Here is an 18,450-nt window from a genome sequence, read left to right as displayed (position 1 = left end):
TCCCACTGACTGTGGTTGCCCTGATTCCCTACTGTATTCATATGTTAATGAAACCAAGTGAAAAAAAGATTAATTAGAGTTGTGCGGAGGGTTAGTGCCGTGTGGCCCCAGGGTGACCCTCCTCCTCCATCCTCCAGTGAGACCACAGGGCAGGGAGAGACTGGAAGCTTCCATTCGGAGGTCACAAAATGGCGGCCATAGGACCCAATCCATTCACATGTATGATTAGTTTGGCCTTCGGGGTGGTCTTTTTTTTTTTTTTTCCTATTTTAGATCAGTTGCCAACATTTAAAACCAGGATATTTGACACAAAAACCTGAATTTCTGTATTTTCCCAAAAAATCTGACAATATGGTAACACAGGGCCTGCATTCCCACCTGGAGACAATCCACTGTTGCTGCCTGCCCCCAGTAGGAGACGTGCTCTTTGCAGGCTGTCACAGTTTTCAGTACCCTACAGGCCCCCCAGCATATCTTAAAGTCAGGCTGCTTCTGGCTCCTGTGGGCATTTTAACGGCAATCAAACCTGATCCCCTCAGTGTTCAGATAAGGAAATAGAGGTTTATTCAGGTGAAAGAACTCACCGTTATCACACCACCGTCAGAACAGGAATTAGAACCCAATCTTCTGACATGTATTTCCATGACACCATGTTTTGTTTCTTCAAGAGGTAAAAATCTGTAAGAATGAATGCTTTTACATAGGTTCTATGATGTTTGCCATGTAAATCAGCTATTTTTTCAGAAATGACATTAAAATACCATATGCTGTTTGAGTTAGACCATGCAAGCAGGGTCTTGATGGGGCCAGCAGTAGCTCTAGTTATGGTTACATATCCACAGGAAAGGAAACAGGCCAGGTTACTGTCTGGACTTGAATCTCTGCTTAACTCCTGGTCTCTGTTTTATGGTAGTGCTTTCCAATATTTTAATAAATTCTGCTGAAGATGTTCGGCTTAGAACATTATTTACCCCCCAAAGGGTTCTCTCTTCACTATGACATCCTTATACTTTATTTTTAGGAGCTAATCTTTCAAAACCAGGGAAATCAAGTGCCTTTCTTAAGGTCATGCTCTAAGCCAGGAAAACTATGAAATGCTTATATCTATTAGCTTGGTTCTGTGTGTACTGAACTGTGATGAAAAGCCACAGCTTTATTTCAGAAAATTATTATTGATGGAATATTAATATACTAAAAATTTTTCAGTAAAGTTTTTTTCCCCTCATTGGACCTAGTAATTCTGGACTTTAAGTTGATAACTAGGGAATTCCCTGGCAGCGCACTGGTTAAGAATCCACCTGCCAATGCAGGGGTCACGGGTTCGACCCCTGGTCCGGGAAGATCCCACGTGCCACAGAGCAACAAAGCCCGTGCGCCACAACTACTGAGCCTGTGCTCTAGAACCCGTGAGCCACAACAACTGAGCCCCTGTGCCACAACTACTGAAGCCCGCGTGCCTAGAGCCCGTGCTGAGCGACAAGAGAAGCCACTGCAACAAGAAGCACGCGCACGGCAATGAAGAGTGGGCCCCGCTCGCCATGACTAGAGAAAGTCCACACGCAGCAACGAGGACCCAATGCAGCCAAAAATAAATAAATAAATAAATAATAAAATAAATTTAAAAAAAGAAAGAAAGAAACCTCTTAGGCAGCAAGAAGAAGAGCTTCTCACAGCCTTGGCGAAAATGCCTGCCTTTAATAATGATGGAAAAGACTCTTCTGCTTCCAATCTATTTGCCAAAACTAAGTGGAATTGAGCTTATTTGACTTAACTGTAACTATAACCATATTTTCATAATGTCCACATATCTACATATTCAGAAGAAAAATGTCAATATCATGAGCTTTCAAGATGAGAAAATCTAGACAAGTGACTTGAGAAACATACATTTGAAAAGATATGCAAATTAACAAGAAGAGTGTGGAATCCCTTCCCTTTGACAACATTTTGAATGGGTATCTGCCTTAGCGGGTTAAGTTGATGCCTTGTCTATGCCTATTTCAGTACAACAGAAGGGTGATTTAAAAAATTACTATAAGGTGCCCTTTAAACTCAAAGTTATATCTCTAAATGCTTTATATTTATTCACACCCTGTAAATAAATTCAAGATCAAACTGGTACATATACATACAAAAAAAACTTGGTATAAGAGAAAGTCAAAAGACTTGGTATTTAAAATGTGAGTCATTTCTTAAGGATATGAAGACTGTATATTCCAGCACGTCAATTGAATTTTCTGCAATGATGGAGATGTTCTGTATCTGTATGGTAGCCACAGCTATTAAACTCTTGAAACACAGCTAACACAACTGAGGAATTGCATTTAAAAATTTTATTTACTTTTAATTAATTTAAAGTTAAATAGTCATATGTGTCTGTGGCTACTGAATTGGGTAACACAGATCAAGTCCCAAAGTGCTTTCCCTAAAAAAAAAAATTTTTTTTATGTTGTCACCTGTACCACATTCCTGTGAGACAGCATGAATCGATGTTAACTGCTTTATTCTATATGGAGAAACTGAGGTGTCAGTGGTTTGTTGGCGGAACATGGACAAGGTATGTTTATTCCAACCAGGAGATCTTTTGATTAGCCCATGGATGTTACTTTCCAGATGAAAAAAATAATAGTTACTGTCAACAGGTTCAAAACATGCATGGTGATAAGTAATTCCCATTGTGATCTTCACACATTTTAAAAGAAATTTTAACATGTGTGGTAACTGACACGAAACATTTCTGGGGCTCGAAGGATTAAAGTGACCATAAAAAGTTAATAGTAAACTCTGCTACATTTTCGAGAGAAATCCTCTGCAGATCTGGGAGTCTCTCTCTGTGCAACTCTCTTGTCTTACTCTGTCCTGTGAGCTCTGACTGCTTTGGTGTCCCAGGACTCTTAGCTCTGTCACCTCAAATCAGGGAGTCTGAGTTCCCCCTCCCTGAACTGTGCCCCAGAAACCCTTGAAGGGTGACAAAACTGAGTGGAGCTTTATCCAATATTCACATGGCTGGATGACTTTCTGACCAAGTTTTCCCGTTTGTCTGGGTCTCTCATACCCATATGCTGGATATCAGTACTTCTGAAGATATTCAAAATCTATTCAAAAAGGATCGCTGGTATCTAGTTGCACCTGAGGATTTGGCCCTTGTTGACTGACTGTCCTAGCCTCTCTGGAAATTGCAAACAGCTTTCTGGAAGAATGGACCTCAACGCTGCCAAGAAACTAAGGTGGTGTTCCTAATTTTTCCTTCCCCTTACCTTTAAGGCTTTCTGATGGTGATTCCACACTGAAGGTAAAGTAGTGCTACTTGTTTATTTTTTGAAGTCTTCATTTTGTTTTTCTTAAAAAAAAAAGTTAACAACAAGAAAGGTCTGTAAGAAGCAACACTCCAGCAACTTCTGCCAAATGACAGCAACTCATAAGAAAATTCTAAGAATTAGAAACGCTTCCTTTTAGCTCTGCAGAGGACAAATGCAATTTATGTCAAATGTGAGGCTGATGTGGTGTGGAGTACTAATTACTGTCTTTGCTGTTCTTTGATGGAGATCACAGTAATGACTTGGAAGAAATCGCATCTCATTTCTTTTGGTAGCACAGATGTGATTGCACTCAAGGAGGGAAGAAATTCAAAGGTTGGGGTTATAAAGGTTAACACAAAGCTGACTAATTATTTGGTTTTTAATTTCTTAGAATCTTTTCTTCGAACATTTTGCCAGGTGATTTCTGAATCTATCTTCTGCTTATAAACTGTGATATTTTCCCCTCAATACACTATGTCCTGAAGAAGCTGCTGGGACCCAGGGAAGGTAATGAGACGAGTGGCAGCTGTGGTCCTGCCGAGCGGGATTTGTGGCACAGACCGGGGGCTGCCAACAGGAGCGATTGCTCTCACCCACCTTGGCCCATTTCCAGTGCTGGCCCAAGTGAGAGCAGAAACCACTGCCCTGGGACAATCTGGCCACTCCACAGGAGGTGCAGTCCACATATGTGCCTGGGAAAGTAACCCAGAGCTGATTAAGATGAAGAGCTTCCTTCTCCTCTAGCTCCCCGCTGCCTTCCATATCAGTTGGGCCAATCATGCCCCAACTTCTGTTCAAAGACTTGACTTCTTCTTGAATTCAGTCTTGGGAACAGTACTGGCCAGACTGTCATCCCTGCTCACACGCACTGCCATTAATGGAAGGGGTTTTCTAAAGGTGGGCATTGAGTTCACCCATCACTGCCTTTCTTAGATGCCACCCTTGCCCTCAAACTCAGTAATTCTTCATTGAAAGCATCTGATCCTCGAGATCTCTTTTTCTACAGAATCATTCCAAACTCCGCCTTTTTATAATTTTTTTGAGTGAAAGAAATTGTAGAGGCCCTGCTGCCTTTCTATTTGAAGATTGCATTGACTTAACAAGGGGGAAGTCAACGTTCCTGTCTGAGTTTGTGAGATTTTTGTGTACATCTTATCCTTTTAGCATTGGAGTATCGGTGCCCTGCTCATGCTGGCCAATCAAGAGATGGTACCGCACATCCCTATATGGATCCCAAAAGGTGTCAGAACTCAAGGGGGCAGGTGCTAGAGAATTCACAGACAGATAGATGTACAAAAGACTTCTTGGAGTCTGGCAGCAAGCACCCGGGATGGAGTCCTTAGACTGGGTTCTAACCTGTCTCTGCGTCTAACCACTGGGATACTGGGAGTCCATTTAATGTTAGTGGATTCAGTTGACCAGTTTCTAAGATGAGGGGCTTAAAATGGGCTTAGAATGAAAGGTTCCTTCCAGCTCTGACATTCTGCAACTCTGAGGATTTCATTCAATAAAACTGGAAGAAGAGCTAGAGTACATTAAATTTTACTTACATGCAAATGAACAAGGCTGTAAATTCTAAAGTGTACTCCATTTTGTAACTTGCTACTTTAATAAACAATTTTAGACTTATGTAATACATTTAAGTCTTTAAAACACCCTATTCCTATTAGTATCTGAATTGTATCGCTATGAAAGGAGATGCATGGAGACGTGAAATAATGTAACTGATCTTAGAGGGCAAAATTATTCATATGAAAGTATTCACAGACTTCCTGCTCGAATATCTTAACAAAAGAAATCCTGTAACTAAATCACCAGCTCCATTTCCCCTTCCTTAACATTGTAAAGAAGAAATTCTTCTTGCTGGAAGAGATACTAATGGGGTATGTACAGTAACAGGCTGAGTGAGAAGGGAAACAAGAAAATTCACTCTGTGGGAGGAAGGGTTTAACCAACTTGCTATGTGAGGAAAGTGCTAGAACTTTGAAATAGCATTTTAGTAAGTTTGTTGTGGACTAATTGTGGATCTCTCAAAGAAATAAAGATAATATTTATTTTTTAATTCTATATGGCTGTTGAAATGTACTTCTTGAATACAACAAAAATTCTAACACCAAATTTTATGATGCCAAGGTTTCTGAGGATGACCGTGCTAAATTAAATTAGAGATTCAGTTCCACGTAGCTTCTAAAATCTTCTCAGACTCAAATAGGGCCCCTTCGGTCTTTGCTCTTTTTTCTCTCTAACCCCCTCTGTCCACTCACCTGACAAACACTTATTAAATGCCTTTAGGTGCTAGAGAATCAAGGATAAGGTTCAATATAGGCCTTTCCCTGGGGTAGATCTCCACGGGCTCCAGGCTCTGGGTAGACTCCAGGGATATCTCTGGCTTGTGGGCTTGGAAGGTTTTGGATTGACACTGTCTCCAGCTACAAATTAGCTGGTAACATTATTCCCCGTCTCTTCTAAACCCCTGCCTGCCCCCCTTTCAAATTCATCCTCTTCTTGAATCACTTTCTTTTCGACTCTGGCTATATCTTGCCAATGGAATCCAGATCGTTCCCAGTCTGAGACCAATTTTATAATGGGAGAGGATGAGAAAGCATAATCACAAAACACTAAGTTTCTAAGTAAAGGCCTCATTCACTTAAAGTGTAATAAAGCAGGGTATATGGTATGTTCCCGAAAAACCACTAGAATGAGCTGCAAAGGACATCCATCCAGTGACATCTCCTTCTCATAGCAGTGACTTTTGCAAAAAGACTGAGTAATTTCTTCTTTCACTCAATGTTTTTGGAATACTTCTGGATATAAAAGTCATACTTTGAGGTCATTTGTGCACACATCAATACTTCAACATTGCTCTATTGTCTTTATACTTATGTTTCAACGTTTTTTATTAATAAAAATCTAAGTGTATCTACTGAGTGTGTTAATCCATAATCAACAACAAAAACTACAACTATGACAAACTACTTCAGTAGCTTATACAAGTGAGAGGTGTTTTTTTCTTGTGTAACAGGTTGGCTGGAGGTGGGCAGTCCAGGCTGCAACAGCTGCCTAAGGATGTCCAGGAGTCAGGCTCTGTCTTTCTTCCTGCTCTGCCATCCATAGTGTGTGGCTTCTATCCAAATGGCCACAGCATGGCTGCTGTGCATCCAGGAAAGAAGAGAGGGGAATGCAAATGGGCTTTCTTAACCCAGGCTTTGTTCCAGAAGGGAAAGCCTCCATAGAGACTTGTGTCTATATTTCATTGACCAGAACAGTCACATGGCTTACCCTAGCTGCAAAGGAGTCTGGGAAGGTAAATATTTTACTTTCCAACCTCTGAGACAGAGGCCCCTCTATCTCAAGGGGTAAGCAAGGGAAGGGGTGTAGGATTGGGTGTCAACCTACAACTTCTTACGTATATAACAATGAATGCAACTTAAAGCTGCCTTCCTCCTCTGCAACCTACTAAATGGTTTCACAATAACACACAAAAATTATGAAGGCAAGATGCTTTCTAAATAATGAAATGGTTTGTGAATGTTACTATGGGGTATATTTAAATGATTAATTGAATTTTCAAACTCTAAGGTTTTTTTTTTTTTTTTTTTTTTTGCGGTACGCGGCCCTCTCACCATTGTGGCCTCTCCCTTTGCGGAGCACAGGCTCCGGACGTGCAGGCTCAGCGGGCATGGCTCACGGGCCCAGCCGCTCCGCGGCATGTGGGATCCTCCTGGACTGGGGCACGAACCCCAGAGAGAGTCCCCTGCATCGGCAGGCGGAACACGGCAGGCACGAACCCCAGAGAGTCCCCTGCATCGGCAGGCGGACTCTCAACCACTGTGCCACCAGGAAAGCCCTCTAAGGTATTTTATGAAAACATTGCTCGTCTCTTACTTTGATTCCATACTTGATATACCAGGAATATATACTCTCAACCAGTAAGATAGCACAATTTTCTTTCTTTTCTGTAGTCATTCTTAACTGTAGACACTAGCTCTGGGTCACCTTCAGTGAACAGCTCCCTTTCTATCTCCAGCTATTCTGTTCTTCTCACATCTATCTCTTTGTATCTGAGAGTAGGAGCTGTACCTGAATTACAGGAAGGAAGGAACTGCCAACTCACTGGCTATATATTCTTCCTTTTTCTACTGCACAGTTTGTCTTAGGACTGATTTATTGGGTTGAGTAGTTGCATCCAGACAGCTACATGCCAATCACACGTACCCTGGTTACTCATTATGAGCCTTAGGATACCATACAACTCACTAATGAGCACATTATAATGTTGGCCAGTGCTAATTAGATGATAATCATGTGCATTGCTTTATTTACAGTCTACCCATTTAAATTAATTTGACATTTAATTGAATACAGTGTGAAAGAAATTGGAATTGTGTTTCAAATTTCGTTTAAGTTAATTTCACCTGACGTCTCTTATAGGCAGGTGAGATTATTCACTTGATCTGGAAATTTTCAGTAAATACAAATGGACATAATGCTTATTTTATAATGGCACACACGCATGTGTAAATTTATCTCAAAATGTGTTTGGAAACAGCAACCAAATTTGCAATTTTTTATCTCCACTAATATCCTTATGTGCTCTGACTGCAGAGAGATTCTGCATGCATAAGAGATATTAACAGATCCAACTCTTAGTTGGAAACATGAGGCAGGATCCTAAAACAACCTGAATAGAATATTCTGATATTATCTTAGGATAGGAAACTTACATTTAATTCATGAATAAATATGTGGCAAACTATACCTAATTATGATCCTATGTATTTTCCTCTTTCAGGACATAGCATCAAAAAATTAAAGGATCTACCTTTTTAAGTGAGTGTATGATTGCCAAAAAATTGCATGCATGACTGCACTACTAAATTCAAAGTCTTTTTATTGAAACAATTTCCTAACAGCACATGTAGAATAGACTTAGAGTAACTGTATGAAAAGGTGTTTCTATACAAAAGGATCTGGAGGCCAACTCTTCTATTTTTTTCTCAAATAGTAGCATTTCTGGTTTATGGGTATCTGCTTTCATGCAGTTTTGAGACACTTACATGACAGAATTTCTTTAGGCCTCTCTCATTCTTGAGAATAGTTTGCTAGGTATACAATTCCAGGATGGAGATAATTTTTCCCTCAGAATTCTGAAGGCAAATCTTTATGTCTTCTGACTTTTAGTGTCATCGTCAAGAGATCCTATGTCATTATGTTTCTTTATTATATGTCTCTTAGAAAATTTTAGTATCTTCTCCTTTCCCCCAGTTTTCCAAAATTGCATAATAGTGTGCCCAGGTAGGATCTTTGTTTATTTATTTTATTTGACACTTGGTGAACTCTTTCAAGTTGGAAATTCACATCCTTCAATTATAGGACATATTCTTGGACTATTTAATCATTCTTCCCCTCAGTTTTCTCTACACTGTCTTTCTGGAACTGCTGTTAGCTAATTATTGCATCTCCTGAATTGTTCCTCTAAATTTTATTTCCTAACTCTTCATCTCTTTCTGTCCTACCCTCAGGGAAATTTCCCCAACTTCATCTTCCAATCCTTCTATTTTTTTCTTCTGTAAACTTTTATTAACTGGGGTAACAGGGAGAGTCTGATCACAGCAGAACCCATCCTGAAAGCATTAGAAATTACAGAAAGACGAGATGAGTGTCAGACACAACAGATTAAGCAAGTCCCTGCATCACCTGAGAAACAATAATATAAAACTGTAGAAACCAAATCTTTGTGAGTGATACAGGATACGGAACAAAAATGAAGACATTGGAACTCCTGGTGTTGCAAAATAAACTTGCAACTTCATTTCTATATTTTTGAAGTTGTAATTCAATGTTTTTCCCAAATCATTTCAAGCCTTCTCCAGTCAACATTTTCCCTCTCATCAATAACTTCCAAGGACCTTATTTAAAAAATAACTCTTTCTTTAAAATTTTTATTTATTTAATTTATTTATTTTTGACTGCGTTGGGTCTTTGTTTCTGGCTGTGGGCTTTCTCTAGTGGCAGCAAGCAGGGGCCACTCTTCGTTGCAGTGCGCAGGCTTCAGTAGTTGTGGCACATGTAGGCTTCAGTAGTTGTGGCACATGGGCTCAGTAGTTGTGGCTCGTGGGCTCTAGAGCACAGGCTGAATAGTTGTGGCTCATGGGCTTAGCTGCTCCGTGGCATGTGGGATCTTCCTGGACCAGGGCTTGAACCCGTGTCCCCTGCATTGGCAGGCAGATTCTTAACCACTGTGCCACCAGGGAAACCCCTAAAAAATAACTCTTAATCATCCATTTTTCTCACCCCACACATTCTATTCCAGGAAACTGGCAGCCTCCCAGCACAGAGCTTATGTTCCTCCTCTTTGAAATGCAAACTTAAACAGATTTTGGTCTTCTTTCTTCAATATTACAAGATGAGCACATGCTTACTGCAAAGCTTAATTCCTTCTCATGGCATTTTTATTCTGCAACTTACTTGTCACTGCCATTTGTCATAACTTAACTAGAATGCTGTCCTCCACCCTCTCCCTCCCTGACTTTGCAACCATCAATGCTCCTGACCTAACTAGTTAACCTGTTAAACCACCTGTGTGGTTATTTACCAGGAAACACTGGACCAGAAACAAATAATATACCTCAATATACAATAGCTCAGGCTTAATTTGTAGGCAGAATTTCATTTGTTGGCCATAGGAAGAAAACACTTATACAAGGTAAAATTCACTATTTTCATTTCATGCTGGGATTTGAAGAAACAAAGGACAGCAACCAATGTGGAGGGGGACAAGGCTTGGGATAGAGCCCCCTGCTCCAGGGACACCAGCAGAATCTAGTCCAGTAAATGGGGACTTCACCACCCACATACTACCCCTTGAATCTATAAATCAACATCCCTGACTGGTAAGCTCCTGCTAATACTTGCCTTTTTCTGCCCCTTTCAGCCTGAAAGCATCCAGAGTATCAAAGTCCTCCTTTCTCCATCTTCATCCTTAGACATAAATGAATCTGCTTTCACATGCAAGAAAACTTCAGTCAAAAAATACAGTTGGTCTTCAGTCCTTCTGTTCTTCTCCATATGATCTTGGCCCAGCTCAGTAAACATTTGTCGAGTGCCTGTTCTCGACCAGGCTTTGTGTACACTGAGGGTTCAAAAATGCAAAGGATGGTTCTCTGTCCCTGAGAAATTCAAAGTCTCATTTCCTCCAAGTCTTGCTAATACCCACGTAGTAACTGGGACTGGCTCCTGCATGGAGAAAGCACTGGGTGATGGCTGAGCAGCTGCTTGACACTGGATTCTCACTGCCACTGACCCTAGTTTCTTTCATTTTCTACATACAGACACTTAAAACTAAATTACTATTGAAAGTCATTAGAAGTTAGCTCGGATGCCAATGTATGACCACGTCTGTAAAAGTAAAATATCACTATTTCTGCTTAAAGAAAAACAAACAAAAAAAAACCCCACAGCACTTCTGTAATTGGTGCACCAACTGTGCATGAAGTTCTCAAGTCAGGTCAGCTGATGGGGGCTCCTGTGGTGACTAGTTTGTAGTAGGCTCCTTTCTGGGCCATCAGTTCTTCATGGGTCCCCTTTTCAATTACTATCCCCTGTGACATGACAGCAATGATATCCGAGTTCCGGATGGTGGACAAACGATGGGCAATGACAATGCAGGTCCGACCTTCTCTGGCTTTGTCCAAGGCGACCTGCACCGTCTGCAAAGGGAAGATGGAAAGTTGATGCAAAGACGCATGCTTGTTCCCTGGCCCACCATCACGAGAGTTCTGTTTCATACCACCTGATTAACATCTCTATATTCAGGGGTTAAACCCAAAGGCTTGATAGGAGAGAGAGGATTAAATAAATATTTGCTGAATGCAATGCATCAGTGACTTAAATTGCAGTCTACAGCTGAAAAATTTCAGTGAAGCCAGAATGAACCAAACTACAAGATCACAAAGTAATTTTACAATACTTGAGGGTCTAGTTTGCTAAAATGAAACCAAGGAAACAATGTAAGGTAACAGTTAAATGGTCACTCCTGGGCTTCCCTGGTGGCGCAGTGGTTGAGAGTCCGCCTGCCGATGCAGGGGACACGGGTTCATGCCCCGGTCCGGGAAGATCCCACATGCCGTGGAGCGGTTGGGCCCGTGAGCCATGGCCGCTGAGCCTGCGCGTCTGGAGCCTGTGCTCCGCAACGGGAGAGGCCACAGCAGTGAGAGGCCCATGTACCGCAGGAAAAAAAAAAAAAAAAAGGTCACTCCTGATACTGTTCCTCATTGAGGACATTTTAGCTCTCTCCAAAACAGAATCCTGACTTTTAAGGAGTTAATTCTAAATGGTAAATTTCATAATTGTGTTTCGCCCAATTACATTTCCTTTCATGCAAACTGCACATCAGATACCGCCTCTAACTTTGTGTTGTATGCTTCCCACCTGCTCTGCCATGGAACTTTAGAACTATAAAATATGAAATACCTATCAGATGGCCTGGATTATTTTATTTTATTTAAGAAAGCTCATTATTTACCCATGAAAAAAGTGTCACCTAGCCTAAACAATCTTAAAAACAATTCTTATTTTAAAGTGAAAAAAATTTTTTTATTTGAAGCAATCCTATTTTAAATCACTTTCTCTAGACTATTGTCTTTGGGCGCTACAAAGGAGTGGCAATTTCTACTATTAATGAATCAGAAAATTAACAATACTGCCATTTTATAAGGACAAATGTTACAGCAAAAAACTCATTTATAATGATCTAAGACTTCAGAAAGTCAGTACCTACCTTTTCACTTTCTGTGTCCAAGGCAGAAGTAGCTTCATCTAGTAGCAAGATTTTAGGATCTCGTATGATGGCCCGAGCAATAGCAATGCGTTGTTTCTCCCCTCGAGAGAGTTGAGACCCCTGGGACCCAACATTAGTTTCATATTTCTGGAAAAAATATGGTAAGTTTGAGAACCAGAAACAGCCATTGTTCCTGTGCTGTAGGGAGCCCACATCAATGACCCCTCTGAGGATTTAAACAATTTGTTTTTTTTGAAATTGGGAATAATTTGTATAAAGGATGTCAAATCCATTTAGGCATATTAAAAAAATATGGCGTTTTATGACCTTTCATGTTGGGAAACACGGGGACTTTGTATCCCTTTCTCTGCATTTCTTTTAGGTTTGTATTTTTGATCTCTTTCTCCTTGCGTATGAGATCCTCCCTGATTTAAGATTCCCTGATTTCCCAACTCCTGTCTGGAAGATCTTTCCAAGACAGAATGATCCTAGGCAAATAAGGGCCTTCAAGAGATCTCCTGGTCCATTCCCTTGTTGAGGTAGCCTCATTCTGGAACACAAGCCTAATTTTCAATCTTCACTCTTGCTGCATACCAGCTCTGTGATCATGAACAAATTATTTAAATTTCTGTGAGCTTCATAACTAGTTAACATATTTGTTGTTTTAGATGAAATTATGAAGGAAAATCCCTACCTGACGCCTACGTAAAAAACAGTTACATTCACAGAGTATTTACTATGCATCAGGTACTGTACTAACTATTCTAGCCAGCTTATCATTTAATGTTTACAGAAATCATTTTCTCCCGATTACTATTTTTCAGTTTCCATGTCTTAATTTTCTTAGTGATCAACCACCAAGAAAGACCCTTGGTGGATGGAAAAAAGCAGAGTCAATATCACACTACATTCAAACTTGGCTCTGGGAAAGTGAGGAACTCCGAGGCAAATGCAACTTACCCACCACGCACAGGAGTTGCTGCCAAGTAATGACATGATCATGATCATAATAGTAACAGCAGCAGCTTTCTTTCTGAGGCTATTATGTGTGCTCTCTCATTCTGTTATTTTTTGCATTTTGTAGACGACTGAGTCTCAGAAAAGTAATTGTTACAGAAGTAACTTTACACTAGAAAGTGGCCAAGCTTGGATTCAAATCAATGTCTGTTCCAAATCTCAGGACGTTTTTCCGTTATGCTAAGCTGATGCTCAATGTGGTACTGCTTCACTTACAACAAGGAATAGAGCATCCTTTGCGTTGGATAACATACTACTTTCCAAAACTAAAGATTATGTTGATGAAGGACATTCATTTTGCGTAAAAGACTGAGACGACCTCAGGGCACTGGGAAATAAGTTGTGTTGCCTTTGACCTTCTCCGTGAGCCACAGTCATAATACTTTTTAGTCATTCTACCTCTCTTCCTCCCTGTCTGCCATAGAGAATGACTCTGACTTGGTACCCACCTCTGGAAGGGACATGACAAAGTCATGCAGCTGAGCCTGCTTTGCGGCTTCTATGACTTTTTCCGTGGGGATTTCTTTGGTGTTGTCTCCATACTTGATATTGTCCACTATGCTACAGGCAAACAACACTGGTTCCTGGGAAACGATTCCAATCTTCGAGCGGAGAAACTGGACGTTTACATTTTTGCTGTCATGCCCATCTATCATCTGCCAAACAGAGGTGACAACCAGGGCACTGAGTTGTAGAATTCCAGCAGTGAGGAAAGTTTGTATCCTAGAGTTAGTGTTATGCAAGATATTTGCTTTGCTTAACAGACAACAATCTAAGGATTCTTGGAAATAAATTATGTTGCCTTTGACCTCTGGAGGTGGTGTCTGCCAGAAGTGGTGTCAAAGTTGTGATCAGACATGGTTGTTTGTTTCCCAAATTCTAGTTCTACGGGTAGTATTATACAAACAGGAAAGGCAGTCCAGACAGTATCTAGTTAAAAAAAAAAACAACAACTTCCCCTTATCCTTTGGTGCAGCACATCCTCTCCAAGTACACAGAATTGCTCAATTTTGAGACTCCATGGGTTATGAAATGGGGTTTCCTATGTAAAGCTGTTGGACAATGTAAGAATCAAACCTGTTTCCTTGATTTCACTGATACTAACCTCTGAATAATTGAGACAACAGACCCCAGTAAGAAAGGAGTACATTTATTCACTTAGTCAACCAACAAACATATATTGAATTACCTGCCACAAAGGCACCATGCTAGACAGTCTTTTGTATGCTATATAAAGAAAAAATAATTTGTAGTGAGGTGGATGGACCTAGAGTCTGTCATACAGAGTGAAGTAAGTCAGAAAGAGAAAAACTAATACCGTATGCTAACACATATATATGGAATCTAAAAAAAAAAAAAAAAAAAAAAAAGTGGTTCTGAAGAACCTAGGGGCAGGACAGGAATAAAGACGTAGATGTAGAGAATGGACTTGAGGACACGGGGAGTGGGAAGGGTAAGCTGGGATGAAGTGAGAGAGTGGCATGAACTTATATACACTACGAAATGTGAAATAGATAGCTAGTGGGAAGCAGCCACATAGCACCGGGATGTCAGCTCGCTGCTTTGTGACCACCTAGAGGGGTGGGTCAGGGAGGGTGGGAGGGAGATGCAAGAGGGAGGAGATATGGGGATATATGTATACGTATAGCTGATTGACTTTGTTATGAAGCAGAAACTAACACAACGTTGTAAAGCAATTATACTCCAATAAAAATGTTAAAACAATAATAAAGAAAGAAAGAAAAAAATCTCTGTTTTTTAGGAACTCATGATCTATCTAGGCAGTTAATTACAGGAACTCGTATGTCTACCATTTGAGCTCTTTCACTTAAAAGGCTTAGAATAGTAAAGGTACAGTATGTCTCACATACTGTAATACTGTGAAGTATTTGGCCCCATGATTTCAGAAAAAGATTATATTAAATGGTGTAAATATATGATGTTTTAGATAATTTTTTCACAGTGTAAAAAACAAACACTACTAGAAAAAATATAAGGCATTCTTCAACAATTAGCCCTCGCTCATCTTCCTCTATGCGTTTTCCATAGTACTTATAGACTGCAAAGCACGATTTAACAATTAAATACTGGAGCTGCTTGCTAATTGTTGTCTATATGCTAGTATTGTAAGCTCCTAGAAGACATAAGACATGCTTCATGCTCCTTAGAATTTCTCACAGGGCCTAATGCAGTGCTGGGCACATCACAGGTACCCAATTAAATGTTGAAAACGTTGAATGTTTGCGTTTGTTAGTTTCCTTAAAAGCAAAGAGGATTTTTAAAAATTGCATTAACGGTGGTATTTTTCCTACTGAAAAATGTTTGTAGAAACATTTTACGATGATGTAACAAAATATATTGTGTCTATGAAATGCAAGGAATCATACTGATTTCTTCATGGGCATTGCTTTCTACCTGTGACCAGAACATTCACTGAGTACATTCAGAGAAATATACTTAATATACATGTTAATGTTGAAGAAGTCAAACATGAAGGATTCAGGTCCCTGCATGTCATGTAGTTCACAGTCTACCTGGGTGATAGACATGAAAGATCTGACATTTGGGGAAACTAGATCCTCTCCTTTGTAGAGATCAGACTCCCAGTGCAACGTACTTTCTAGATTCATCAATCACCAAATACTTTCAAACAAATTAAAATCTCTTTACCTAAAATTAATAAAAGTGATTATAAACTACAGATAATCAACTCTTACTCCTTATTTTCATAATTTCCTGGATTTTACCACTATCTGTTTGCTTGCTTTCTTGTTTTGCTTTATGCAAGGGAAACTTTAGTTGCCTCTTTCAAGTTTCTTTCGGCATTTCTCATCATGTTATCTATCCTCATTGCAATGAAGATTATACTATTCAGGGATATCAGAAAGTCCTTTTTCAAAAAAGAAGGATTAAATAATCAATCAGACCCACACCTCTGCATCATTTCTTAGAAAACTACTTGCAGGTGCACTCCAACAAAATGAGACAGAAAACCGAAGAAAGAGGAAGATACAGGAACTAGGAAATAATGGATCTACTGCAAAAGATACTGCAGGAAACTCATAGGCTGACAGTTGTTCAGCAGGTGTAGGATGTAATTAGTCCAGGCAGTGGCAGAAATAAGGGAAAGAAGCAGGTTCCTCTGAATAGGTATCAGGAGAGAGACATTGGAAGAAACTAAAGATTTTATAAAGGCAGAGAATGCAAGAAAAAAGAAAGTCTTTCAGAAAAACAATCAAGAAAGAAAAATGTAATGCTAATGTACCTCACTACTTAACTATGAGATGAACAATATTTACTTAGCCATAATAAAAGTTAATAGATTTTCAACTTTTAGAATCAACCTAGAGTAAAAGCGTGAAAGATAATAAATGTTATAAACAAAAGGTAAGCATTTTATATATATATTTTAAATGTGGTACATATAGACAATGGAATATTACTCAGCCATAAGAAGGAATGAAACTGGGTCATTTGTAGAGATGTGGATGGACCTAGAGTCTGTCATACAGAGTAAAGTAAGGCAGAAAGAGAGAAACAAATATCGTATATCAACGCATATACGTAGAATCTAGAAAAATAGTTAACCTATTTGTAGGGCAGGAATAGAGACATAGATGTAGAGAACAGACACATGTGGTCACAGTGGGGGAAGGGGAGGGTGGGACAAATTGGGAGATTAGGTTTGACATAAATACACTACCATGTGTAAAAGGGATAGCTAGTGGGAACCTGCTGTATAGCACAGGGAGCTCAGCTTGGTGCTCTGTGACGACCCAGATGGGGGGTTGGGGTGGGGGAGGGGGAGGGAGGGAGGTCTGAGAGGGAGGGAATATATGTATACATACAGCTGATTCACTTCATTGTACAGCAGAAACTAACACAACATTGTAAAGCAATTATACTCCAATTAAAGAAAAAAAAGATAATATAAAAGTATAGTTATTAGGACTTGAGAGGTAAAAAGAGGGAGGAAGAGGTGAAAACAGAGGTAGAATTGCTAATATTCTCATCTTAGAAAATGAGAATTCAAGAGATGTTATCTATAGGTGATCGAAAAGAAACAGAATTGTATTGATTAAATTTACAAATAAAAGAACTTTTAAAAGTAATGTAACCATATTGGGAGGAGGTGGGTAAAGGGAGGGGGAGAAGTGAGGGTAAGTTAAATTTCCATCTCTTGAGAATAAATCAACAGAGGGTCTAAATTCGTTAAATCGTGAAACAGCAGCATAAGCATATTATTTAGGGACTCTGAGGTAATCATTGGGAGATCTAAAAACATAAAGTGGTTAAAGATAGTTGCCTTTGAGCAGGAAAATGGAGAATGGGGGGTGGAAAGGGTGGAATAAGGGGTTGGTTTTGTTTTGGTTTTTTTAACAAATCTTTCTTATTTTACTTTGTGCTCCTTTGCATATATTATTTGGAAAAAATAGAAAGGAAAAAGAAAAGAAGAGAAAAGAGGAAGAAATTCTGTGGAAAATAAGCAACAAAGCAAACCACCAATTTTTCAAACATCCTAACCAAAGATTTATGGAATATGACTACCAATGTGAGGTCCTTATATTATTTAGACTTTAGCTTCTTGAACCAGGATTGTCTCGGATTTTTCATACTAAATTCCCTTTCTTACTCATTTATCATTGTGTTTCTTATCACCCCCACTTTTTCCATTCCCAGTCATTAGTTTCCTGATTAGTCTGCACTTTCTGCCCCATTTACAGGTAAGTGAATGCTTCTGTTAAGTACACTCATCTCCAGCTTTGCAGTTTTCTTTGCCTAACTGGGCAGCAGACCATCTGGAACTGGGAAGACTATAATGTTAGAAATTGTGAGGTAGAATCAGGTCAACCAGCAAATGACTGGAACTGGAAAATACTGTCCAAGGCAAGCGCTTTGGAATGAGTCTGGCAAGACACAACCTTGAAGATGACTTTTAGGGGTTGGAGATACTCTGCAGAAAGCCAAATTCTCAAATGCATTGAGAATTCTGCATTGCTTACCACCTTCCCTTGGTCAGGATCATAGAAACGTTCCAACAGCTGAATACTGGTGCTTTTACCACATCCACTGCTTCCAACAAATGCCAGGGTTTGCCCTGGACCAACAGACACTGAGAGGCCATTCAGAACTTGTATATCAGGTCGGGAAGGATATGTAAATTTACAGTCAACAAAGTCAATCTGCCCCTGGAAGTTGTCCTGTGGACGGGAAGATTAGAATTATATATGCTCTACTAGAATCTAGACTATTGAAAATGCACATAAGCCTGAGTTTTAAATCCTTGCTTAAGATACCTTCAACACTAAGCTGCTGAAGTGCAAAGTACAAAGACAGCAACTTAATGAAATGGCA

General features: G+C 39.7%; 1 protein-coding gene across 7 annotated transcripts in view; it reads right to left on the bottom strand.

Annotated features, from left to right (window-relative positions):
• Positions 1-589: 589 nt before the first annotated feature.
• The window catches only part of ABCB11 (ATP binding cassette subfamily B member 11), a 103,441-nt gene continuing 85,580 nt past the window's right edge, over positions 590-18,450 (bottom strand). For 3 of the 7 annotated variants that reach the window (XM_060016629.1, XM_060016631.1, XM_060016632.1), the window contains 4 exons: positions 18,099-18,296; positions 13,545-13,751; positions 12,079-12,225; positions 8,149-11,008 (listed from right to left, as the gene is read on the bottom strand). In XM_060016629.1, coding sequence (XP_059872612.1) covers positions 10,808-11,008; positions 12,079-12,225; positions 13,545-13,751; positions 18,099-18,296 — 753 coding nt within the window. In that variant the 3' untranslated portion in view covers positions 8,149-10,807. Of the gene's footprint in view, positions 679-3,257; positions 3,341-8,147; positions 11,009-12,078; positions 12,226-13,544; positions 13,752-18,098; positions 18,297-18,450 lie in introns of those variants that run through there. The other 4 variants (XM_060016630.1, XM_060016633.1, XR_011246543.1 and 1 more) reach the window with 3 other exon arrangements.

The sequence above is a fragment of the Delphinus delphis genome, chromosome 7 (assembly GCF_949987515.2).
Source record: "Delphinus delphis chromosome 7, mDelDel1.2, whole genome shotgun sequence".
In the NCBI taxonomy this organism is placed as follows: Eukaryota; Metazoa; Chordata; class Mammalia; order Artiodactyla; family Delphinidae; genus Delphinus; species Delphinus delphis.
The sequence above is the reverse complement of the archived record's forward strand: the minus strand, read 5'-3'. Positions and strand labels throughout refer to the sequence as shown.